At 35.8% G+C, this 27184-nt stretch overlaps 2 protein-coding genes across 8 annotated transcripts in view; one reads left to right on the top strand and one right to left on the bottom strand.

Annotated features, from left to right (window-relative positions):
• The window catches only part of LOC128208772 (uncharacterized), a 40636-nt gene extending 22799 nt beyond the window's left edge, over positions 1 to 17837 (top strand). For all 6 annotated transcript variants that reach the window (XM_052912359.1, XM_052912361.1, XM_052912358.1 and 3 more), the window contains 7 exons: positions 515 to 798; positions 6346 to 6460; positions 6959 to 8195; positions 8890 to 9301; positions 9947 to 10207; positions 10821 to 10878; positions 14040 to 17837. In XM_052912359.1, the coding sequence (XP_052768319.1) occupies positions 515 to 798; positions 6346 to 6460; positions 6959 to 8195; positions 8890 to 9301; positions 9947 to 10207; positions 10821 to 10878; positions 14040 to 14207 (2535 nt within the window). In that variant the 3' untranslated portion in view covers positions 14208 to 17837. The remainder of the gene's footprint in view (positions 1 to 514; positions 799 to 6345; positions 6461 to 6958; positions 8196 to 8889; positions 9302 to 9946; positions 10208 to 10820; positions 10879 to 14039) is intronic.
• A 52-nt stretch (positions 17838 to 17889) lies between these two features.
• On the bottom strand, positions 17890 to 23165 carry LOC128208773 (protein phosphatase 1 regulatory subunit 27-like). 2 transcript variants are annotated; one of them, XM_052912364.1, is made up of 4 exons: positions 22433 to 23165; positions 20477 to 20686; positions 19781 to 19931; positions 17890 to 18144 (listed from the first exon to the last, which is right to left on the bottom strand). In XM_052912364.1, exons 2-4 carry the CDS (start codon positions 20655 to 20657, stop codon positions 17958 to 17960), a joined length of 519 nt encoding a protein of 172 aa, XP_052768324.1. In that variant the 5' UTR covers positions 20658 to 20686; positions 22433 to 23165; the 3' UTR covers positions 17890 to 17957. The 2 variants fall into 2 exon arrangements, with proteins under 2 accessions (XP_052768324.1, XP_052768325.1); XM_052912365.1 differs by having other exon boundaries at positions 22514 to 23165.
• Positions 23166 to 27184: the final 4019 nt, after the last annotated feature.

Raw genomic sequence — 27184 nt, 5'->3', positions numbered from 1 at the left:
AACAAAAAATTTTTTTTTTGGCCTTAGCAAGTTATTAAGGCTAGGGTTTTAGCTAAAGAGTAACCAATATGTGCTGTACCCTGTCCTTTTTGTGGTAGCACCTTTATGCCCTTATGGAAACCAGCATTGGTGCCCGTCTGCCTGCATAGCCCGATACAATTGGCTCTTTTCTCAATTATCACCCCGTCCCTCTTTTGCAGCACCTTTCCTTCTCAAAACCTGGCTAGAACCCCACCCGTCTGCCTTCATAGGCTGACACAATATGCCCTTTTCTCTATTATCACCCTGTCCCTCTTTCGCAGCACCTTTCATCTCAAAACGTGGCTAGAACCCTAATACCAAATAATTTGGGATGAAATTTGCTCTTCATACTTGCCTGTACATGCATAACAACATACGATAGGATTTTGAAAATATTTTAAAATGATATATCATAGTCTGACCTACATTATAATTTTGTTTATTTTTTTAATGAATTAATTCATGCATGATCTATATAAATATCTTCGTACAGCCATCAAAACCATCAGAAAAGCGTGAAGGATCCCGTGCTGATATCATTCGTTATCGACCTCCATCTGCTGTAGCGTTTCGTCAACATGCCCCGGCAGCCCAGATAGCAAGCTCCGTTCCCCGTGCGCGACCCTCATCAGCAACTGGTAGTCTCATGACTAACATGTACAACGGCGGGGAAAACACAGAGTTTAACCAGGAGAATGGGCCGAATTCTGTTCCCATGGGAAATAGAGCCAGTGATGTACGGCCCACGGGAAATAATACTCCGGGGAAAGGCTTGAGGTTGGTTGACATATATCTTTTGGTTTAGTTTATACCTGAATTTCAGCTTGAAGACAGCTTCAAATTACACTAAAGTCTGTCACCTGAATAGAGATGAGCGATAAAAAACACACACCAAAAATGCATTTTATTTAGGTACAGATAAAAAATATAAGCAATGGTTGAGCGCTTTGTTTTAATGGGGAGTTTGTGGCCATGTTCCTAGTAACTTAAAAAAAATCATTTATAAAGGCCTATTTATCTGTATACCTAAATCATATTTGTTTTTGTTTTTCACTCAAATCAAATGAGGTAAACATGATAATGCATTAAAATTAAATGCACCTATAAACCTATATTGTGCACCTTTAAGGGGACTAATGTTTTAAAGAGAGGATAATACTGGAGATAACTTAACCAATAATAAAAAGAGGATTTTTGTTCTATAGAACTCAAAACTGAAAAAAAGTTTCCATTTCAAAATAGCGTTTCAACTTCCAATTTCTCATTCTCAATTTTTTTTTATATTATGCAAAAAAAAAAAATGGTTTGGTTAGGATTACATCCTTTTCAAAAACTGGTAAACAAGTAATTAAGTTACACTTTTAGGCATTGAGGTAGATAGTTTATTATGCCCCCCTTTGAAGAAGAGGGGGTATATTGCTTTGCACATGTTGGTTGGTTGGTTGGTAGGTTGGTCGGTTGATATACCAAAGCTTGTCCAAGTGATGACTTGACAATTCCATATGGTTATCAAACTTAACATGAAGGTTGGGCCTGACCAGTAGATGACCCTATTGATTTTGGGGGTCATCGGGTCAAATGTCAAGGTCATATTGACCTTTCATGTTAAAAGGTTGTCAAAGCTTGTCCAAGTGATAACTCAACAATGCCTAGACCTTTGATCATCAAACTTGACATGGAGGCTGGGCCTGACCAGTTGGTGACCCCCCATTGATTTTAGGGGTCATTGGGTTAAAGGTCAGGGTCACAGTGACCTTGATGATAAAAGGTGATAACTTGACAATGCCTGCACCCATGGCCCTAAAATATGACTTGGAAGTTAGGCCTGACCAGTAGATGACCCCTATTCATTTTAGGGGTCATATTGTCAAAGACACAAACTCTACAAGTGCTGGACTTATTTTCATCAAACTTGACATGAAGGTTGGGCCTGATCAGTAAAGTATACCTATAGATTTTAGGGGTCATCGGGCCACAGTAACCTTTAACGTGAAAGGGTAAAGAAAGCTTCTCTGAGTGATATTTCCACAATTTCTGGTTCTATGATCATCAAACTTGACATGGATGCTGGGCATGACCAGTAGATGACCCCAATTGATTTTAGTAGTCATCAGGTCATAGGTCAAGGTCACAATGACCTTGAGTGCGAAAAAGTTGTATGGGTGATTACTCAACAATGCCTGCATGCAGGGCCCTCAAACTTGACTTGGGATTGGTCCTGACTAGAAGTTGACCCCATTTGATTTTAGGGGGTCATCAGGTCAAAGGTCACGGTGACCTTGAATGCAAAAAACTTGTCTTGGTGATAACTCGGCAATGCCTGCACCCATGGCCCTCAAACTTAACATTTAGGTTTTGGGTGACCTGTTGATGACCCCTATGAATTTTGAGATAGTAGGATCAAAGGTCAAGGTCGTAACTCATTCATCATAAAAGTTTATGTCATATTTACTTATTCCCTGCTGCTTAGAGGATACATTTTTATCTGCAAATATCAGTCATCATCTGAACATGATTAAAAACTGTACCTTCAATTCTCACATTTTGAATGGTCATAAAACTGCCTCAAAGGCATCCAATGCAATGACAAATGCAATGACAAATTAGCTGTCATTTTGGCACATGCAAATTTCATTTAATTGTCCAAATAATCCTGACAATATGGCGCTCAGGGGGGGCATAATGTTTGACAAACATCTCTTGTTAAATTTTGGATGCTCAGATTTCTTAAATATGCAAAAAAAGCAGCTAAGCAACTGAATATCCTTCAAAGACTAAACTGATATTTGACAATCATGACTTAGCTTATTTTCATTAAATCTTTTATCAGATATAATTTCAACTACTGTTGTGTTATTTGTCATTTTTGTAGCAAGACCAACACAGAAAAATTAGAAAAGATTCTATACAGAGTTTTAAAAAATTGTCCTAACTAATGAATGTTTTTTTCATTGAATTCGACTGCCCACATTTTTATCGAGCAGAGAAAGTCATCATGCATCGATATTTAAACTTACCAATGTCTATAGGGTTTATCACAAGAATATGTTCAAAACCTTGTGATTTTAATCTCAGATATTAAAACTGTATAAATCTGCCATCAGTAAGAACAACCTAATATGGGAAGGACTCTTTCCGCTTTGAGGTCAGTCAGGTATGGAACAGCCTCCCAAAGCAAATATAAGGTTCTCTCAAAACTACCTGGAATTTAAAAGGCTGATCCTCACCAGTCCTGGACAGGTCCCTCTTGTAAATTCTAAATGTGTAAATAATCTTTTTTCAAAGATTTGTTCTTTCAAACTAAAGTAAAAAACAGAAATGTAATTCATAACATTTTTTTACCAACTACACTACTATACCATGCTGTATTTTCCATGTAGATAATGCTACTTACAATCTTTGCTGTTTAAGATGTATACTATAATTATCCTTAATTCATACTCTTAAAAGAACTAACCATTTACAGTCAGGTACGTCAACTAGAGAAACCGTGTTTGTAGTTGATGTTATCTTGGTATACAGTGCTCTTATCCATCTTACTTTTTGTAATTGTTTGCATGAATATAATTAGAAACGGCCTTTGTCAATACTAGCTGATTAGATTTTCGTACTAAGGGCTGACGCTCAACATAAAAAGAAATTGGTCCGGCCTTGAAAGTTATGATGTAAAACAAAAAGCCTTATTATAGCTACCTGCCCACACCTCAAAAGATTAAACACAGATTTTTTTTATATTGGCCTTTAAGCGGTGATTTTGTGGTTTGTTTGCAGAATGGTAAACTTTGTTAATATCATTGCATTAGTTCAACATTAAGGGAAATCTGTATATGACCAATAGTTAACAATGTACGAATATGAAATTTTAATGAGATTTTCCAATATTTATTCACATAAAGCCTTCGAAAATCCAATTTTGATGCCAATACTAAGATTTGAAACAAATCTATTACTCCGGTCTTGTGATAAACTTTATGATATTGCAATACATTGTATTGATGGGATATTGAGGGATCAAATGATTCCTGTTTACTGATAAGATTTTGAGATCAAGTGATTATAGCTTTGTTAAAAATTTCATACGGCAAACATGATATTATCTTCTCAATTTTAACAATCCAGTAGAATTTGCAATTCTTCTATTATGGATATCTGTTATTGCTAACTATAAGCTTTTCTGTCATTCGGCACATGGGATATTCGCGAAAATGGAATATTATGAATAATTCATGAAAAGCTATAATTGGTCATAAGTTCATATTATGACATATGGACTTCTATTGGTTTTTATGATAGACCTTTGTGTAATGCAGATATCTACTATTCAATATTCAGGTGAAATTTAGTGGAACAGGGTCGAATGTTTATTTTGATAAAGGGATTTGGAAAGCCTTAGTTTAAAGATTTTTTTTCTGAGGGATATATTTTTTAATGACTCTTGGTGATTTAAAATGAATTGAATGATTATCATAGTGAGATAAACTGGATTTAACAAACGAAATTAAGAACCATGGATGTAGCCATAAGGTAACAGATCTTTTTTGTTCAATACATATTTTTTTCACAGAAAAAGACACATTTATGTTTATGAACCAATGTTGTGAAGGAATTGTTAAATATATTTGTAAAACTATAATGGCCAGATTTACTCGTCTTTAAGTCTTGAGCTATTTTTTTTGTCATTTTTTTCAAGTTGAGGTACTGTCAAAGCCTTAGTGTCCTTGCCGTCGTGCAAATTTTTTAACTTTGGCCACAAAAATGCTTCAATATATTTGAATTAACGCATGTTGCCCGAGTCCATACACAAACGTATTCCAAATTGAAAAAAAATATATGTCTCTCAAAAATGATACAAAAAAATTATATGCATTCATGTATAAAGCTAGGTTTGTTTCTAATTGTATGTCAATCGTCCATTAGTTCCAATAAATTAGTGTGAAGCATTATATATATATATATATATATATATATATATATATATATATATATATATATATATATATATATATATATATATATATATATACAATGAAAAAAATGTGTGTTTATTGTCCCAATTTGAATTTTTCAATGGGTTGAATTAAATTTTCCAATTTCAGCTGAAAAAACCTACAAAGCTGATGAACACTTTCTTTTTAAAACGAATAGTTATGAATAGGATTACAGATTGGCTCTTTCACATAACCAAAGTCAAGGAAGAGTTAACTCATAATATATATTCAGGCAAATTCTTGAGTCTCAGCCAAACGTTGAGTATAAGACCCAGGCATAAGAAATAAATCATCATTTCACATTTGATTCACAAACAAAAAACAAATAAATAGGGTTAAAAATGGCTGAAAAAAGAGGTAAAATAATTGAAAAAAAATGCTAATGCATCAAATAGGGAACTCCTTTGAAAGAGTTACAAAATATCTTAAGCGTTTGAAACATGTCAGTGACAAACCGCAGTTTATGTCAATCAATACACACACCCTGGTTTACACTGGTATGGTTCTTAACATAGTTGACCACTTGTTGTCCCTCTTACAGATAACAATAATCAAAACATTTTAATCATTAAAATAATATTTAGGTATCTGTAAATGAGCTAAACGTCAAGAAATTGAATGTTATTAGACTGGCAATTAGTTATTGATTCCAATGCTATGGTTCCTAAATTTTAGCAGTATGTGTTCAGGCATTTGCACTATAATCATAACAATGTTTAAATTTGGAATTTGACTGTACATTATAATATTATGTCACTTAGTTCACATTCTACATTATAATATACATTATAATATTTTGTCACTTAGTTCACATTCTATAATATTATGTCACTTAGTTCACATTCTACATTATAATATACGTTATAATATTATGTCACTTTATAATATATGTTATAATATTATGTCACTTAGTTCACATTCTACATTATAATATATGTTATGATATTATGTCACTTAGTTCACATTCTACATTATAATATATGTTATGATATTATGTCACTTAGTTCACATTCTACATTATAATATAAATTATACATTATAATATTATGTAACTTAGTTCACATTATACATTATAATATACATCATACATTATAATATTATGTAACTTAGTTCATGGGTGAGCGTGCCATTACATGTTACAGAATGCGTGGAACCATTAGAATAAAGGGAACCATTACTTCCAGTCCTGAATATCTCATCCTTCATCATAAATGTATGTTAGTATAGATGTTTATCTAATCCGGATTCCAGGTTGTCCTGTTAGCAAAGTGATAAGTGCACTCGCTTCTCACTTAGGCGTTATTAAATGAATTAAGTTTAAGCTAATCTATTCCAGTGGTGGTCGTGCCAACAGCAGCGACTTACGGAATGCCTGGAACCGCCTGTATGGAGGGAGCCAACCTCCACCGTATGTTTCTCCGGCAATGCGCAGGGCTACAACACAACAACAGGTATAGTCAAGTGGAAATCATTGTTTTGATTGTGGTATTAGTTTTATATTTTTTTACATGTGCTATATTGAAAAATAAATCCAAACAGTGGGTTTACTTTAATATAAGTTCACTGTTTCTCTCATTTTAGCCTGTGTCAATGTAAGAAAAGGAACGTTAACGCACACAGCGTTGTGGGAAAAATCAATTACGAAATTTGTTGCAATTTATTGGAATAATAATTTTATCAATTAATAATTGCGAATTAATTAATAAAGCATGAAATAAAGACAGGAAGAAAAGCCTCTCCGAAATATATATTTCGGTGCTCACTGAATGACATAAGACATGGGAAGATGTTGATAGGTGTAAAAAAAAATTGTATAAGTGAATATTTCTTTATTTCTATGTTTAAAGTTTGCATTCTAAAGAGTTCTGTAAAACGTTATACCTGAAAAAGAGGTCACATATTGCCAAATATTGCCTTTTTAAAAATAATATTTTCCCCTTTTTTCACAGGTTCGTTCACAGTCACCAGCGAGTCGGCCAGTGTCTGCTCCAGCCCCCGCTCACATGCAGGCTCATTACCAGCAAGAGGTCAAAGGTCAAGGCAATAGCCCTCAGACTGGTTTTCAGCCAGAGGTCAGCAGGGGTCACAGCAATAATCTGCTGACTGGTTTACCTCATGAGGTCAAAGGCCATAGCAATAACACCCCGAGTGGGTTGCACAATGATATTAGGGGTCATGGGAATTTTCCACAGACTGGTTTTCAGCCAAATGGTAATAAAGGTCATATCAATTCCCAGACTGGTTTTCACTCTGAGCTAAGGGGTCACAGCAATGGGCAGACTGGTTTTCAGCCCGAAGTGAGGGTTCAGGTTGACCCTAGGGCACAGTCAACTTCCCAGCATCGTGAAAGCCCTATGGGTCAAAGCTCCAGCACGCAGGGTCACCTTAACGAGTCCTCGTCTAGTCAGCAAAGTAGGCTCTCTGAGGAAATTACAAATCATGACCCTCAAGGACATGGTGGTATGGATGGAAATTTGAGGAAATCGAGCGAGAGTTCACACCAAAGTTTTGGCCAGGCTAGTCCTGGAAGTCCAGGTAGCCCAAATTACGCAATTGGGCCGGCGTCAAAGTACCCAGAATATCACAGTAGTCGGCCATTGTCAGCAAGAAAACCTCCGGCATTACCGTCGCGTTCTCCACAGAGGCCAGATAAACTTGTGTTGACTCAGAGGAATAACCTTCATAGTGAACTTGGTGGTAAAAATGATAGGAGAACAGCTAACAGGTCGTTTGCAGAATACGGTGATAGGGCGCCTAGCCCTAGTGTTCATAGGAGTAATAAACATACAAAGGATCTAACAACTGCTCTCCAAGCCGCCAGCAAGGAGCATAGACATAATCTGGACTTATCTCGAGATTTCTCTCATAACAAATCTCATGACTTATCTCAGGAGATGCAGACATGCAGCATTTTTGACTACAATGTGCCATCACGGAGCGAGAGTACGGGGTCGATAACTCCGCCTCTGCCCCCACTGTCACCCGCTAATTCCGATTCTCCGACAGAAGAATTTCCATCCAATCTTGCACGATCTACGAGTGCGAGTAATCTAAGAATGCCAGATCAGCACGCAGTTGAGAGCCAGTTGAGAGATGGGCGTAAACCTCGCAGAACGTCGGAGTTGAACTTCAGGATGGAGAGAAAATCTCATGGGAAGAAACAGAAGAAAAACTTAAAATCGAAAGGTAGGGGAATTTAACATGTTATTTCATTTTGGGGTTTATATAATAATATTGTACATAAATAAGTACCGAAAATGTTGCTTTAGATAATCCGCCATGTTAGATAATTAACTTGTGGAAAATAGTGAGAAGATCATGTAAATCTCTAGGGATATGATAAGTACCCAGAGAAAAAACGAATCTGAAACAATTTATTCCAAGTCCATTAAAACATTCTAAAGTATGCAGGTTATGACTTCAAACATACATGTATGCTATGAAATTTTATTTCTGATTTCTGTTTTACTTAGTGTATCATATGCTTTAGAAAGTGAGAGTGGTCTAGTGGTATAGGTGGCCTTCTCAAACCTAAGAGATGTTGGGTTCAATCCCTACTGGGGTGTTGAGTGGTCTAGTGGTATAGCTGTTCACCTGCAACCTAAGAGTGTGGGTTTGACCCCACCAGGGTGAGAGTGGTCTAGTGGTAAAGCTGTGGGCTTGATTCCTACCAGGGTTAGAAAGGTCTACTGGTATAGGTGTCTGCCTCTCACCGAAGAGCTTGTGGGTTTGATTTCCACAAGGGAAACAAGCTCATGGCCTCTCAGAAGAGATATTGAAACGTACCTGAGTGATTCTGTAAGCTTTCAGCTTCCTTCACAATTGAGCTAAACGAAATTAAGTGTAAACTATCATGTGCTTTATTTTTGTCTTTTCAAAGGTGCTAATTTAGTGGATGTTCGAGAATCTGATTCAGAGAGCAACCTGTCCTTTGACATCGATATTGACAACACAATACTCACAGTGGAATCTCACGACACAGAGCAACTAAACCCTGCAGGGATGGGTGCGGGCCTACCCCAGACACGGGATACACCATTGCGACACCCTGCTGGGGACATCCTCACGACACGGGAGTCCTCTTCTCTCCAACATCAAATGCATAGCCTTGAGAACCGCTACCTCGATCTCCAGACACGCGTGCAGGGAGGGCACCCGGGTCATGGTCCGCCGGCTATCGGTCGGCAGCGCAGGTGGAGCATTGGTAGTTCTGATACTAGCTCATTCCGACGGGAAGCTCGTTTCAAACCAGGCAAACAGCTACACCATAAACATCAATCCCGGGAATTCAAGTTAGTCTTAGTTTCTTTATAGTATTGGATAGTTAACATTTCACTATATTGTATGTTTACCTACATTTCTATACTAGCATTGGGCCTTAAAAACAACAACTTTTTAGTCTGGGTTACCTGACTCTACCTACGGTACAAATTAAGCATCAACCTTACCTTTTTAGGTGCACTAATTAATGATGTGCTTATTTTTTTTCATATAACTAGTACAGCTGAAACAGTTGTATTAAAATGTTCTGTGTTTCTGGATACATTTTGGCATTTTCATAATAGTAAACTGTGATGTTGGAAATATATGCAAATTATTTCTTTTATAACTTCATGTTTTAGAAATATGTGAAAATATTTATGATTGACCTGAAATAATTTTGCTGTATTAGTAAACACAGCATGAAGACAGTGTCCTATAAATCTTTTTAAAACTGTGTAAGTTAAAAGATCTATATGAAACACTGAACATTCATAAATGGTTTGAATACCATAGATATATTTTGAGTATAGACATGTACCTGGAATTATATATTGTGAGAGACCATTGTGCAAAAAGAAAAAAACGGGCTTTCAGATGAAATTTTGTTTGCTCAGTTAGCTTAACTGGGCTTCAATAAAAAAAAATTGTTAACACAAAGAATTGTACTATTTCAGGAACATAAACAAGCGTTTCCAGCGTCTGGAATCACACGTAGTTACGCTGGCCCGTAGTGTAGCTCACCTCTCCTCGGAGTTGCGAACACACAACACAGTGGTGACAGACCTGGAGGGCATTAAACGCCAGCTAGCCGATCTGTCCCAACCTTCGAAGGGTCAAGGTCATACTGGGACGGTCAATGCCCGTACGGACCGGGAGATCTTCAGGGAATGGGCTCCCGGGCTCACAAACCCCAAAAGGGTTAACAAACTTACAAAGTAGGTTATTAGAATTTGATAAGTCTAACCCGATTATGGGTAATATTGAGTGGTCAACATTATATTTTGTCCAATGAGAAGGCTGTATTTGTCTCCAAGTTTTCCAATACATTTGATTGAGTAAATCAGCAGTCAGTCATTATTGATTTTAATCAAGTGAAGCGGTAGATGTAAACAAAACAATGGCTGGCCCTATTAGAGGGTAGTTTAATCAATAATAATGTTGATTGTTTAACCACTTAAAAACTTAAAGATAATGTTTATATGTACTTTGACTGACTGTAGCATCAAACCATTTATTTTTGTACATACAAACAATCTTTAACCATTACTAAATGTGTAATATTATAATAGTAAATATTAAACTTACAAAGTAAGTAATAATAATTTGATGAGTCAATATTATTATGTGTAAGAAATGAGGATCTGAAAAACTATAAAGAAATTAAGGTCTTTACATTGATGCATATATTTCTGATTACAAAATGTTTTTCATAATGTTTATTTATATTGTCAGTTAAGTAACTGTAATATTGAATTTAAGGTGAATTACAAAGCCATTACAAATTTTATTTTGCATACTTTTTATGACGTCCTGGTATCATTGTTTCAGGTTCTTTGGATCGGAGCCACCGTTACTGGAGTTGTTCTTGAAACAGCTTGGCTATGAGGTATGGTTTGAATGTTTGTCATCACGATTTAAGACCCAAGTCTCTTTATTTCAAGTAATTTATCAGGGCCTGTATTCACAGACAGTCTGAGTTTGAGACTCGGGCTAAGGAAAGTGAATTCTTAAATGTTTCAGCATATTTTTTACATATCTATTTTTGACAAAATGTCCAACTGAAGCCTGATTGTTAAAAAAGGTTATTTGTTACAGATATAGCTATTTTTACCATTATGATTCATATTAGTGATTTTATCAGAAAAAACAACAACACACAGCTTAAGCCTTGAGTTTCAGTTTAACATGAGCACAGGCTGTATGTGTTAATTAACTGCTATAACATGTCTTTAAACAATGTTTGAATTTAAGATTATTGTGTGTATTTGCCATCAGATTTAAGTTCATGTTTCAGATTCATTTTGTAAGATACATTACTGTTCAAAATAATGTAAATGTTGTGGTAAGAAAATTCTTATTTGTTTTTTTTAAAAACTGTTTACCCAATCATGTCTTTGATCAAACTCTGGCTAGATTTTAAGAAATTGACAGTCCTTAATTGTGGTTCTCCTGCTAAAATCAAATCTTCAGCATCAGAACTATAAGTCAACCAGCTTATTTCTCCTGAGTTCATATATTTACCGATCAGTCGAGCACCTGGGGGCTGGGGCCATATTCATAAGGCTTTATTTAGAAGATTTAAATTTAGTGGGAAAAAAAGCCTTTATTCAAATTTGAACTCGAAAAAAAATAACCCAAAAAATGGATTATTTGTATTATCCAAAAACTGAATATAGGCAAGAAAACAGTCCTTTAACGTTCAGCATTATTATAAAGTTGATAAAAAATAGCAGTTGTTTTAAAATATTTCACCAAGTTCCAATTTTTTGTCTTGAAAATTAGAAAAACTTCACTAAGTTGAAAATGTTGTTATTTTTTATGCCCCCCTTTGAAGAAGAGGGGTATATTGCTTTGCACAGGAATGTCGGTCGGTCGGTCGGTCCGTCGGTAGACCAAAGATTGTCCGAGTGATAACTCAACAATTCCTGGACGTATGGTCATCAAACTTCACATGAAGGTTGGGCCTGACCAGTAGATGACCCCTATTGATTTTGGGGGTCATCGGGTCAAAGGTCAAGGTCACAGTGACCTTTAATGGTAAAATAATTTTAAAGCTTGTCCGAGTGATAACTCAACAATGCCTGCACCCATGGCCCTCAAACTTGACATGGAGGTTGGGCCTGACCAGTAGATGACCCCTATTGTTTTGGGGTGTCATCAGGCCAAAAGTCAAGGTCACAGTTACCTTGAATGGTAAAAGGTCGTCCGAGTGATAACTTGACAATGCCTGCACCCATGGCCCTCAAACTTGACTTGGAGGTTGGGCCTGACCAGTAGCTGACCCCTATTGTTTTTGGGGCTCATCGGGTCAAAGGTCAAGTTCACAGTGACCTTGAATGGTAAAAGGTTGTCCGAGTGATAACTCAACAATGCCGGCACCCATGGCCCTCATAATTGAATTGGAGGTTGGGCCTGACCAGTAGATGACCCCTATTGTTTTTGGGGGTCATTGGGCCAAAGGTCAAGGTCACAGTGACCTTGAATGGTAAAAGGTTGTCCGTGTGATAATTCGACAATGCCTGCACCCATGGCCCTCATAATTGAATTGGAGGTTGGGCCTGACCAGTAGAAGACCTCTGTTGTTTTGGGGGGTCATCGGGCCAAAGGTCAAGGTCACAGTCACCTTGAATGGTTAAAGGTTTTCCGTGTGATAACTTGACAATGCCTGCACCCATGGCCCTCAAACTTGACTTGGAATTGGGCCTGACCAGTACATGACCCCTTTTGTTTTTGGGGGTCATCTGGCCAAAGGTCAAGGTCACAGTCACCTTGAATGGTAAAAGGTTGTCCGAGTGATAATTCGACAATGCCTGCACCCATGGCCCTCATAATTGAATTGGAGGTTGGGCCTGACCAGTAGAAGACCCCTATTGATTTTAGGGGTCATTGGGCTAAAGGTCAAGGTCACAGTCACCTGGAATGGTTAAAGGTTTTCCGTGTGATAACTCGACAATGCCTGCACCCATGGCCTTCAGACTTGACGTGGAGGTTGGGCCTGGCCAGAAGATGGTCCCTATTGATTTTAGGGCTCATTGGGCCAAAGGTCAAGTTCATAGTGACCTTGAATGATAAAAGGTTGTCCGAGTGATAACTCAACAATGCCTGCACCCATGGCCCTCAAACTTGACATGGAAGTTGGGCCTGACCAGTAGATGACCCCTATTGATTTTAGGGGTCAAAGGTCAAGGTCACAATGACCTTGAAAGCGAACTCGACAATTCCTGGACCTATGGTCATCAAACTTGACATAAAGGTTGGGCCTGCCCAGTAGATGACCCCTATCGACTTTAGGGGTCATCAGGCCAAGGTCAATGTCACAGTAACCTTTAACGCAAAAAAGTTAACAAATCTTCTCCCACTGATATCTCAACAATGCCTGAACCTATGATCATTAAACTTGACATGGATGTTGAGCCTGACCAGTAGATCACCCTTATTGATTTTAGGATTCATAGAGCCAAAGGTCAAGGTCACAGTGATCTTGAATGGTAAAAGGTTGTCCGAGTGATAACTCAACAATGCCTGAACCCATGGCCTTCAAACTTGACTTGGAGTTGCATCTGACTTGTCTGTGTGATAACTTGACAATGCCTGCACCCATGGCCCTCGAACTTGACATTTAGGTTTCTGGTGACCAGCTGATGACTCTGGATTTTGAGTTCATAGAGTCAAAGGTCATGGTCATAACACACTCTATCCTCACACTTTAATGGTCATAATCTTAAAACTGCCTTAACGGCAACAAATCAGCTGTCATTTCGGTCCATGCATATTTCATTCAATTGTCCATATAATCCTGACAACATGGCGCTCAGGGGGGGCATAATGTTTGACAAGCATCTCTTGTTTTTAGATATTTCATTCACTCAGTTGAAAAAACGTGTTGTAAAAAAATCAAAATATTTCACTAAGTTGAATATTTTCACTAAAAAGCTTTATGAATACAGCCTCAGTTAATAATTGTCCAGCCGTTACAAAACTTAAAGTGATTGACACATTTCATACTAAATTTGTGCGTTATTTATAAGCTCATTCTTTCCTTTACAGCGATACGCGATCAACTTTCACTCAGAGCATATTGGGATGATTGAGCTGCCGTATATGACGGAAGACAGGCTTGAGAAAATAGGGGTTCCCATGGGGCCACGAATGCGCATTCTACAAGAGGCTAAACAATGCTTCAGGGATGACAATATGGACGTCTACATTGTTTGATAGTAGTTGGGGGATGGGGATGTTCAATATGGATCTGCTCTGTCCGGTTGTCTGCTTTGTTGTAAAAAATTTGAGCGAAGGCTGAAAATAGTTAATTATAAATGGCATTATACAAATAGTCCAAGCTTTTTAGGTTCCAATTTGCTTGTGTTATATCCCAGGAAGTCTTAAGACAAATCTGTAGCGAAACTCAAAAGCCTCGTGTTTGAAATTTAGACAAGCTCGTACTTCGTATTGAAAAGTATCACTGTTTAAATTTTATATTGTGTTAGTCCAATAATTTGTTTTTTAAAATGATAGGTGTTAATAACTGTTAAAAGCACGATTTACCTCAAGTTTTGCAAATATTAAAATCCACTATTTTGTTTTACGCTGTGTGGGTTTTTCAAGGGCAGTTACACATTACTCTGTATTGCCAAAACTCAATAACATAAAAGGTCAATAACCGAGTTATGAAATCCATGACAAATAACCATTCCATGTTAAGGTAAGGGACACATATTTTCTGATCTTGTACTAGCTAAACAGGTAGTTTGGCTAGTCAGAGAAAGACACATGTTGAGGAAATATTTCACTTTTCTAGTGGATCGGGTAGCCAGTGGCTGGTCAGTGGAGTCCATGGTTAAGATTATAATGATTAATTAAAGTAGAAAACATGAGTTCAGAACATGACAGAGTTGTACAACTTGTTCTTAAAACATGGCTACATCTGTAGATCTTAAATGCCTTGTATAAATATTAAATGCTCAATTAACAACACCTACACACCCAGGAACACTCTGGTATATACAGCGATTGAGTTTCAACTGGTATCCATTAAAGTTTTAGCCAATGCTGTGCAACTGATCATTTAGTAGCCACTAAAATATACACTCCTTTTAGCAATCATTTATAATTGAATTCAATCAAACATGTGCAAGTTGATTGTAATAAAACCTCAATTATTAGTTTATTATGTAACCTTTATAGCATTGCAGACATAATATTATAGGGATCTCATGTTGTCCAGCATCATACTTTCAAGTATCCTCTCTCACTTATACATTTTTTATTCAATCTTTACTCAACTTGGTTAGAAGTTTATTGGCATAATATCTCAACCAAGTTTAATACAAAGCCAAAATCACACATTGAACTCCAGAGAAATGGCCTTTTAAACTTAAAAAAATTCATCTCTCCAAGCAGGCAACAAAGTCAATACACAGGATTTTAGTTTTAACCAGTGTACATGTATATGCCATGCTGAACAATGTTCTTTTACTTTGTTATGACTGATGGCATGCCCTTTATTTTTGCCCAAGTTGAAGTGATGTACTGTACCCATTATTTTATAGTTAAAGCCACATGATTCAACTTTGATCTCTTCAAGTTTTGTGATTTCATACAACTGGATTTAGATATATTTTTTCTGTACTTTTTATAACCATGACTTCACAAGTGTATACAGTGACTACATAAATATTAAATTTGACTTGGTAAAATGTCCTTGTTTTGATGGTGCGTTCATCTTTCCATTTAACACAAATAACACTTTCAAAATACAGCACAGTGGCTTTTTTTCTGAAGATCTAATCAAGTATACAAACATTTGATATAACCGAAATACAAAACATGTCAAATTAAACCCAAAATATTTGAAAAAAGTTTGACATACCTGTAACCTGAATATCGAGATAACAGAGTTCAACTGTATTATCATACATATAGGTAGCCTAGGTAAACTGATTAAGATGAATATTTTTCTATATTTTTACCTATGTTTAAAGGCTAATTAGGCAAGTTAATGGCTTGACTCACTGTATAATCATGCAATGAAGTATATTTTAGGTACATGTAGTATAACCATTCATTCCATAATCTACAAAGACCTCTGTGATAACATTAACTGAACATATATTTATTTGTGTGTGTCCATAATGTATCATGTGCTTTTATACTTTTTATATTTGTTGTGCCTATTTATTGTACATGTATTGTTTGTGTTTATATCAAGACCATAATTTGTGGGGTCAACGCTACAAAGTTCCAAAGGTTCTGCTCATACATGCCATATTTCTGGATACCATTCCAGGGGATTTGTTCAGAAAGGCTGAAAATTCAGGGGGATTTTGGTTGTTATCAGCTATCAATTGTCGAAATATCAAAATAATTTTAGACGCACTATGAAAAAATGTATTCACATATAGTTATTGCTATGAAAACCTTTACCTTTTTGGACATACAAAAGTATTTTATATATCATCATATTTTTATGAAACTGTCATGTCATACTGTTATGCACTTGCAGAAAAAATATGTCATGGGAAAAATATGTTTTTTTGAGACAATAAATTTGGCTTACCTTCCTCCAAATTCTGCTTACTATCAGCAATGATGACTTTCAGACAATAAGAGAATGGAATAAATATTATCAACTTCTTCCATTTTCCAAATAGCAATATTTATTTGCCCTTGGTCATTGTTACACAAATAAAATTTATAATTTCATGTAAAAGTTTCTTATGGCATTTATCAAGTTTTTTTTTAAATATTCATTGTTATTCATGAAGTAATTTTCTCCCTTGTGGAGTTGTTTGTTTACATTCAGTTTTACACACATACTTTAGTTTCGCTTTGTCATCATTACATGAAAAATTTCTCTTAAAAAGTTAAATATATATTTATTTATTTTTAATTCCGGGGGATTTTTTTCCCTGCTGGGAGACCAGGGGAAGGATCGGAATTACGGGGAATTTCATCTATTTTTTAATGTCACTTGGTACCTTATGGCATTGACCCCACGATATTGTTTGTTTCATTTTTGAAGCACATCAGGGGTATTCATAAAACATCTACTTAAGTCATTATCCTAACTTAATTCACTTTTTTTCTAAGTTAAGTATGTCACTGTTCATATGATAAAATATTGTAATATTATCTAAATTACTCTATTTTATCAATACTTTTATGTAATAAACACACCCACACTTATAAGGTTGAAAACATTTGTATTTTTCTTTAAATTTGACTATTAAAATTTCAGAAAATCGACTCAAGTTAAGAAATGACTTGAGATGTTTTATGAATACCGGCCTAGATTTGTACCATTTTATTTTCATTGTGAATTGTTAGCTTCCATGAAGAAACTTATTTATAAAGTAATATTTAATATTTTTAAAATGTCTCAATTATTATAATTATCTTATAATAAATGCATTTATAATGAATATCTGTTCTTTTATTTTCCAAGAAGTTTCATGTTGGCAAAGTTGAGCAAGGGACTCCAGAAAAAATATCATTTATTTCACAAATGAGAAAATGGATAAACATTACAACCCACAACATGACAAAGACTCGACCTAGGTGATTTAGCTTGGAAAAGTGAGATTGCTTAGATAAGATGCTATTAGAAACATCCTTGTAATGTAATGGTTGATCTATATGTATACTTAAATACATGCCTCATTTATCCTGTGACATGACCTAATACATGTTATTGAATATATTCATGTAATAGAGTGATCAGAAGCGTATTCAATAACCAATTTAGGTTTAAGAGAAAAATTGGAGTGTTTTGATTGGATTGTAAGAATAACTGGCCAATAGAACTAATGGAATCACTGAGGCATGTCTAAGGATAAGAATGATAATTATATTGAATACTGTCCCTGTTTTACATCCGATACAAAAACAAACAAGATAAGATTTTTCACAAGTTGATTAGTTATTTACAATAGCACCAAAACTTGCAAAATTGAGCACATCACTATGTCATCCATTCACATCATTATGAGTGACGTCATCATCGAAATCATCGTCCGATTGGTTATCAGTGTTTGGTTTCACATCACTTAGCATGACCCGGATGGTTGGGAGGTCAGACGGTTCCACGAGATCCAAGGGTCGTTCGCCTTCGTCTGTCAAGATGTTCCTATCAGCCCCACTTTCGAGTAGAAACCTGGAACAACAGATTTGATCATAATTGTCATGATAGTTAATTCCTTTTCGTAGAATAAACTTGCTCAACACCATGCTTGACAGTTCTTGAAAGGGCAGATGAACAAAGTGATATTATGTAACTTTTTTCCAGAACAAATTTGCACAGCGTCTAAAATACTCCTCAGATCGGTTAGCCTGCCTAGAAACATGAAACAGTATATACTTGTACTTCATGAAAAATTGTCAGTCTTAACTTCTAACCATAAACCTCGGACAATAAGTCATCTACCTAACTTCCTAATTTTTCATGACCAAGCTCCTCTACCTTTTATCAAATGTGTTCATATGCATTCAGTATGGATACTAATACAATGAAAAAATAGAGGAACACGCCCAGTAGTAAAAAAAAATCCACGACTAAAGATGCCACGTCCTTTCTTGTTTTTTATAGTTTTGGTGTACAAAAACGTTTTAAAATGTATTAACAATCAACTTGCAAAAAAGACAATGTTGCACAAACTCACTACTTATAAGCGGTCTCATTCGCAAAGGATCCATATATGTACAGTATGCGTTGTTTACAAATCAACCAATTAAATCAATGCGTTGATTTGCCTAAGATTGAGTTACTCTAAGTTGCAACAAGGCATTTTGATCATGACTTTATCAGCTGATCTACGAGAGGAAGTACTAATATACAAACAAAAAGAACATTTACAGCATGTTCTTGGGAATTTGCAGCAAAAACAGAATGTTTATACACCAGACAAACACATTAAATCATAATGTTATACGTTCAAGAGATATCCTGAAACAGCGGAATGCAGGCTTCGGGAAATCATGTTTGTTGGATCTATTTCAAACTAACTTAGCAATAATCTAAAACGGAAAATTTTCATTGACATATTAAAAGGAGATTTTTTAAAGTCACATGATATATTACGACCAGAGTACAAATGTCGAAAAAGACAATATTACTCAAAACACGCGTTCCGCACCATCGATAATACTAAGTTACAGATTGAGTCAAAAGTAATATCAAGCTGTTCTATAGTTCTATAACAGATCATCAGTCAGTCTGTCCGTCATATTATACTAAGTTGTTAAGCTTTTAAAGAAAACCTACAGAAAGACAGGCCGGCCATGCGTCAGACAGAGATTTTGGTTTCATGCTTACATAAAACACCTGACGTGAAGCACCGACATGACGTGTCCAATTCCAGAGTGCCAATTTGCGACGGACATTCTTAATATCCAGTGAGGCAATTTGTTTATTTTACTTAATCTTTAAATAATAATATTCGGAACGGAACTAACACAAGAACTTAGGTCAAATGTACTAGTTTATAGTTTCAACCAGGTTGATTTGTGTGAGTGTGTGATTAATGTTGTTTTTGTCTCTCATTTGATCATGATTCAGGACACGTTGAAATCGACTTGGAAATATAGTAACGAATTTGTTATATATTATACACGGGTCTTGGTCGCGCTCGTTGACAGACTGTTAAGTGAGAAAGTGGTATTATAGGCCTTTGGGAAAACCGGAGTGCCAGAAAGCCCAATATTTGTCAGGCTTGATGACATCCAACCAAACTTAATTATTAAAAACTCAGGACCATTCCAAGGATAGAGTATTCTTGCCAGTGATTCTTTACTTGGCTATGTCCGCGTGTCCCTCTGCGCATGCGGCGTGCAACGGCGTCCAAGAATCCTCGTCCTGTTTGTTGACCGTCGCTCCGTGGGCCACGAGCAGTCGAACGGCCGCCTCGTTCCCATCCAGAACCGCCTGGTGCAGCGGCGTCAAACCTGATAACGACATAGAACGCATTATTATTTAGTAACAAATTTATTCAAAAGTCTATCAAATTCGTTTATATTTATACATTTGGTTCTACGCAAGGGAAATTGTAATGATACAAAACATAAATAACTTACTGTTTATGTGTATTCTCAAGTGCTATATTTGCCGATGGAACCATTCCAAGTTATGCCGAACTCACCGGCGTTGTTTACAACATTGATATATATAATTGGATGCTAATTCTTATAACCATGGTCCTCCGGTCTTAGACATAATTAACGAAATAATTTGACTCCCATGCATCGTTAATTACGCTGATATACTCGTGTAAACAGGTTTGCTTAGCACGGCACCAATCGCTATATTATACATACATCGCTAAACAATAATGCCACTGCGACGCTTACTGCGCTGGTAACCACTTTTTGATTACATGCATTAACACGCGATTTGTCTTTAACCGCGCTGATATTTATTTAAAGACCAGCTTGCCTTAGCATGGCACTAAACACTATTTTATATATAATGTCATGTCTAAACTCTTACCCACCTGCGACGTTAATTGCACTGATATCCACTTGTAGACTTGCTCTCCTTAGCATGGACCCAAGGGCATGCACGTCATTCTCTTTTATGTTGTCAAGAAAGACAAGCTCGTCTGGAAAGCGTACACCCTTTGGTTTCTTTTCTTCCGGGATTTGTTTTGCGAGCAAACTCGCTCGGCGACTCATTGTCGAAAACGACCGTGTTATAGATACAACTGAAACATAGAGATCACAGTATAATTATTCCATCGACAAGCGTCTTGGGGGAACGTCGATACTATTAAGTTCTGTTCAAGATTATTTCCTCATGAAAAACCAATTGGGACCATCATTGCCTGATAAAAACAACAACAATAAGTTGCATATTATTTTTCGCAAAATTTGACACAGCGATAAAATCCTTGATTCGGCCTTTATCACTGATGTCGAGATTGATGAATCTTCTTGACATCTAAATAAGTCGATGGTTCGGATTTGATAAAATCAAGCGTCTAAAATGTCTAAATCTACGAGGATTATAAGTTTGGACCATAGTCGGCATCGTTTATTATTTTTCCAAGTTGTATTCCGGTTATCAGCAATAATGCAATATGAACAGTTAAACTGATAAATGACAGTGTACTTATCCGCTGTTTCAATTAAACGCAGTCACTTACACAGCTTATGTATCTTACATTGTTCGCAAACTTAGTGATATAAACATTATTTTACAGATAAAGAGAGATATCATTTATAATGTTAAATAACGCTATATAATGCTTCAAACGATTGTTAATATTCTGAATTTCTAGATCTTACAGTCTTAAAGGAAAACAATGTCCTTGTTTTGACAGGTCACGGACGAGTTTAACAGATTTTCTTAAGCAAATGTAACAAAACTTGGGAAAATACCATATATATTCGATTAAAATCTAAGAAAATAATTAAAAATAATTATTTATCTTTTTATTTTAAACTGTGTTTAAGAGTTATTTTACCGACTTCAAAGGGGCGACCACAAAACAGCAATTGGAAGCCTGGAAGGAATATAGTTCAAATGAAAGCTGTATCGTTGATAATTGTCAATAATGAAGCAGAAAATGCTATATTTTCAGAAAAGCGTTGTTATGCTATTGAAAATTGAATTATTATCCTGGGAGGAATAATGTGCTGGCCAGTTATTATTATTAAATAAAATGAAAACAAATCTGTATTCATATGTAACTGCATTTCACGATGTCTGGCGCCATAAAACGATAACGAATCCTTTATTACAGTGACCACAGAGAAGGGACCAAGCAAACACGAGTTACACAAGTTATTTTTCACATTGATCAACCATTCTCATACATTAAAATAATAGCGTTCTTCCATCAACTGAACATGTAATAGCAACAATTCCAATAAAACTATTTGGCAGTTAAATGGGAAAAGGTATTATAGATGTTAGCTTTAGGGTTAACTTGGCAAACAGGGTTTTGGAATTCAACTGAAGCATCGACCTATAATATAATATTTGTTAACAATGGTATGTTTCAAAATTGGTTTACAACGATAGTTAAGCATGCACACAAATAGGGGCTCAGCTGAAGATTTTTAGAAGGGTACTGCGCCCTACCTTTTTCCAAGAGCCCGGGGCCTCATGGAGACTAACATGTGTACCCTTCTTTTTATCCCCCATAAAATTCAATAATCACTTGAGTCGGATGTATACTTTTGCCCTCATAGAATTAAAAGCTAATCATTTTAATTTATTTCATTTACACTTATTTAATTAGTATAACTGCATACAAAACATAACCTATTTGGCAGCTGAACCCCAATTTTATTTTAATTAAAGACACTTTTTAACATTTTCTGTAAAATTCATAATATTTTAGTATGTTACAGCCCGATACAATGTCCCCTTTATACCTGAAACATTGCCCCATTTTTTAAATACCCTGCTCTTTTAAAAGCATGGTCATAACCCCAAAACATACCTCTGTATAGACGTTGCTATATCCTTATATTTCGTATCTGATTTCAGCTCATATACATACACCAGAGTCTACAGGACTTACGTCGCACTGTTCCAGCACCTTAAGTCCGTTGCCCAAAGAATTTCTATGATTTACAAGGAACATAAACATAAAATCCACAAAGTGAACTCGGATATATATAACAAACAGTTCAATATAACATCGAGAAACCCATCTCGATATCACTCATTTACAACACAATTACCCTCAGATCGGCCTTTTCGGCTTCCTAGAAACACAATTTTATTAATAGTTAGCTACAGGTTTTTCCCAGGAAGAATAACAAGAATGAAAAGTGCGTCAACAGTTTACATAAACAGAGAGTTTTATTACGCACGTGAGCCAAAACTATTGTTTATAATAATCACATCCAATCTGACACTCGATATCATTTATTAAATGCACTGTTTATCTTTATATTTGTTACAAATAATCAACTTAACTAGCTAGTAGCTAGCATTTAATACCATTCCAAATAAACAAGGACGTTCAAATTCCAGGTTTACTAAGTCGCAACTCCTGAATCAAATTCAAAACATTATTTTCACTTATATTCCAGATATGCCTTATTTTTCACTATAACTATAAGGACTTCGAAACATACAAGCAAAACTCGTTAAGATGTATTGTATTTTTCATAGAGCCAGTGATCGCTATTGTTATATGATCTACTGTAAGGCCCAGAATGCTCCGCTTCTCACTTTATTTCCAGAGTGTATAATTATGTGGAAAACATCTGCTAGCTGGAAATTATTTCCTTGTGTTGCAATTCGGGCGGGTTAGATTAACTATGGTGAACATTTTGTTTTCGATATTAATTCTAAAAAAAAAACGAAAACAGACAAGATTTGTTCAAGTAGTGCATAACAATTTTATTTGATTTAATGGATACCCAATTATCACTTTATAATTAACAAAACTTATTGAAATTTATCGCAGGGTATTTATAAAACTATCAAATAAAGCGCTTCAGATGATGAAAACGATTGATTCAATGGTGAATTGTTTATATTATCAAATAAGTATGGGGTTTTGTCTCAACTCACGACAAGCGTTCTAAAATTGTATTATTATTCGCATTAAATGAAAATTGTAGCACTAAAAATACCAGTAGATGCACACTCATGTATCGTAATAGTTTTGTCTGAAATATCTATTGACACAAAATTAAAGTCCTTAGTTTTAATGTAATGGAACACCTTACAGCTTAAATTCCAGTAAATGGTATATTTGCAATGCATATTTAAAACGATTTTATAGCGAAGTTTTGATAACAAGTCACACATAAGAGCCATCCTATTAAGGTGACAGGGTCGTAGTTTATAATCAATATCTTAAATTATATAATATAGTTATTTTAATAATTTATCTTATTATAAATGCATTTATAATAAATGGTGGTTTCATTGCAAGGCGATTGACAATTTTATTTAGTACTGGTACATGCATAAACCCATGCTGGTGGAAAAGATGACCAAAATTGAATACACATGTGAAATCTGCATGATGACCAAGACTATCTTGTGCGTAAGTTTAGAAAAATGAGGATTTTTGGACGATGTTATACAAATCTAAATAGGTGGAAACACCCTGATCTATATGTACATTGCATTTTCCTGTAACATTGGCATAACCGATGTCTATTATTACTTTTATCATACCGTATTTAAATGATTGATCAATATGTACACTGCAATGTTGATGCAGGCATTTTACAACGTAATATGAGTTTTTTTAATATGACCATGATGAAGTCATACATTATAAACCTTGTACAGTTCTTCATATCGGGTATAATAAACACATATGATGAATAATGAGTTTTCACATATTGATTAGTTATTTACAATACGCGAGACATATATCTATATCAGCCAGTGAAATCATTTTTAGTGACGTCATCGTCCAACTCGTCTTCTGATTGGTTACCTGTATTTGGTTTCAATTCACTTAGTATGACCCGGATGGTTGGGAGGTCAGACGGTTCCACCAGATCCAGGGGTCGCTCGCCTTCGTCTGTCAAGATGTTCTTGTCAGCCCCACTTTCAAGTAGAAACCTGGAACATCAGATTCATATGTGTCAGGATTGTTAATTACATTCGCTACAGGAAAACTACTAAACATCGAAACCTGAAACCATTGGTCTGACTATGCTTGGGAATTCCCCTTTCAAGTGGGAATCTGAGAGAACAGACGAACATAGTGATTATATGGTATTCTTTTTTTCTAAAACAAGTTTGCTCAGCATCATACAAACTAGATAATGATGGCCAGAAGATTTTTCATGTAATTGTATTCCTGCAAAAGGTTCTACCAGAATGTTCTTTGGTCTTCTTGGCACTATCAGTAACACAATGGAATGTAATGGGATACAAACTACAAGGCAATTAAAAATCAAACAAGATGCTACAAGACGTTACAAGATGCTCTGACCAAAACCCCGTTTCAAGGTATAAGCACCAAAATTTAGCAAACACCAAACAAGAGACACAACGTTACAAGATGCCCAGACCAAAACCCTGCTTCAAGGTATAAGCACCAAGACTAAACAAACATCAAACAAGAAACACAACGTTACAAGATGCCCGGACCAAAACCCTGCTTCAAGGTATAAGCACCAAGACTAAACAAACATCAAACAAGAAACACAACGTTACAAGATGCCCGGACCAAAACCCTGCTTCAAGGTATAAGCACCAAGACTAAACAAACACCAAACAAGAGACACAACGTTACAAGATGCCCGGACCAAAACCCTGCTTCAAGGTATAAGCACCAAGACTAAACAAACATCAAACAAGAGACACAACGTTACAAGATGTAATGGATCAGGGTGCTAACTTTGGCGTTCCACGTGGCTAAAAAGTCACGATATTACAACAGTGACCTTTCAAATTCAATAACATTGATGTGGTAATAGATATAGCTGTACACTATAGCTGGTATTGTATTTCAACTTGTTGCTACAGCTATAAAATACAGATCTAGCTTTCTTTTGTCGCCAGAAATTCAGTTACAGCCTTATAATTACATCAGACCGTTGCAAGTGTAGCAAATACAGCTACAACTGTAATTTTACTACTGATGTTCTTCATTTGTGGCTACAGATGTGGCTTTAGAATATAGCAGTGTTCAATTATATATTTTACAGCTGAAGTTTGCGTCGCTTTCACATCAACCAATTAAAACCAAACATTGATTTACCGAAAATTGACTTTCTCATCGTTGCACAAAGGCATTTTGATTGTGCTTTTATCAGTTTATTAACGAGTGTAAGTACTAATAGACATACACAACGAGCAGTTATAACATGCTTTTGGGAATTTGCAGCAAACAGGGTTATTAATACACCAGACAAACGCAATAAATCATAAAATCTAGACATTATACGTGAAAGAGATGAAACAACAAGATGCATGGGTAGGAAAGGCATGTTTGTTTTCACAGTTATTAATTCATATATAGAAATAATATAAAACGGACCGTCCTCATAGACATATTAAAAGTAGATTTTTTAAAGTAACATGATATATTACGACCAGAAGATATAGTGTTAAAAAAGACAATATGGCTCAAAATTACTTGTTCCGCACCACTAATAATACTAAGAGACAGCTTAAGTCAAAGGTTTTATCAGGATATTCATTTAAGTGCTGTGACAAATCATGTCAGTCTGGTCTTAAAATTATACTTAGTTGTTCAGCTTTCCAAGAGAACCTAATGCAAGATCGATATGACAAACATTTTGGTGTCCTGCTTTCCAGCTTATTCCTGACGTGAAACACAGACAGGACGTATCCAATTCCAGGGTGCCAATTTGCGAGAGACATTCTTATTATCTAATTTTGTCATGTCTAAAATCTTACCTACCTGCGTCGTTAATTGCACTGATATCCACCTGTAGACTTGCCCTCCTAAGCATGCACGGGGTTCTCCTATATCTTGTCAAGAAAGACAAGCTCGTCTGGAAAGCGGACACCCTTTGGTTTCTTTTCTCCCGGGATCTGTTTTGCAAACAAACTCGATCGGCGACTCATTGTTAAAAAAATACGTTGTAATATGTTAAACGGAAAAAAAGAAGAGATCGCAGTATATGAATAACATTGATAACATTGGTGAACTTCGGTACGATTACGTTCAGTTCAAGCATATTTCCTCATTATGGTAATGATTAAAAGCAACAGTATATTGTACTTTGGTCCTGTCTAATATGCATTACAACTCAAAGTAAAGAACTCGAGTGCTGATGCCGTTATCTAGTTTTAAAGGAACTCGCTCACAGACTTCATGTTCGTATAGTTTTTCCAAACTATTTTTTAATTGAGTTATTTTACTTACGTTTATGAAATAACAACAAACAGCAATCACAAAACTCCTTTTAAAACTTGAGCATTTTCAATAGCTTTTCTATTGACTTGAGGAACACTTTGTCGTGGCCACGATAAAGTCAACTTCTTGGGAATGAGATGATAAGTCGTGGGTACTAGGTTGTAAGTTGTTGCCACGACATACTAAGTCGTTGAAAATAATAAGAAAGTCATGTCCATTGATTTTAAATTCACGTGTCACCCCTATGCCACCGTACATATCTGAGCGAGAGTTTGTTTATATTGTAACGACTTTTGACACATTCAGTACATGTAGGAATCTTGCCCTTTGAATAGTAGTACACGGTCCATGGATATATTACATCCGAGCAAGTGGCTGTTTTCA

This window comes from Mya arenaria, chromosome 11 (assembly GCF_026914265.1).
Source record: "Mya arenaria isolate MELC-2E11 chromosome 11, ASM2691426v1".
Lineage (NCBI taxonomy): Eukaryota > Metazoa > Mollusca > Bivalvia > Myida > Myidae > Mya > Mya arenaria.
Note: the sequence above shows the minus strand (reverse complement) of the source record. Positions and strands in the feature narration are given on the sequence as shown.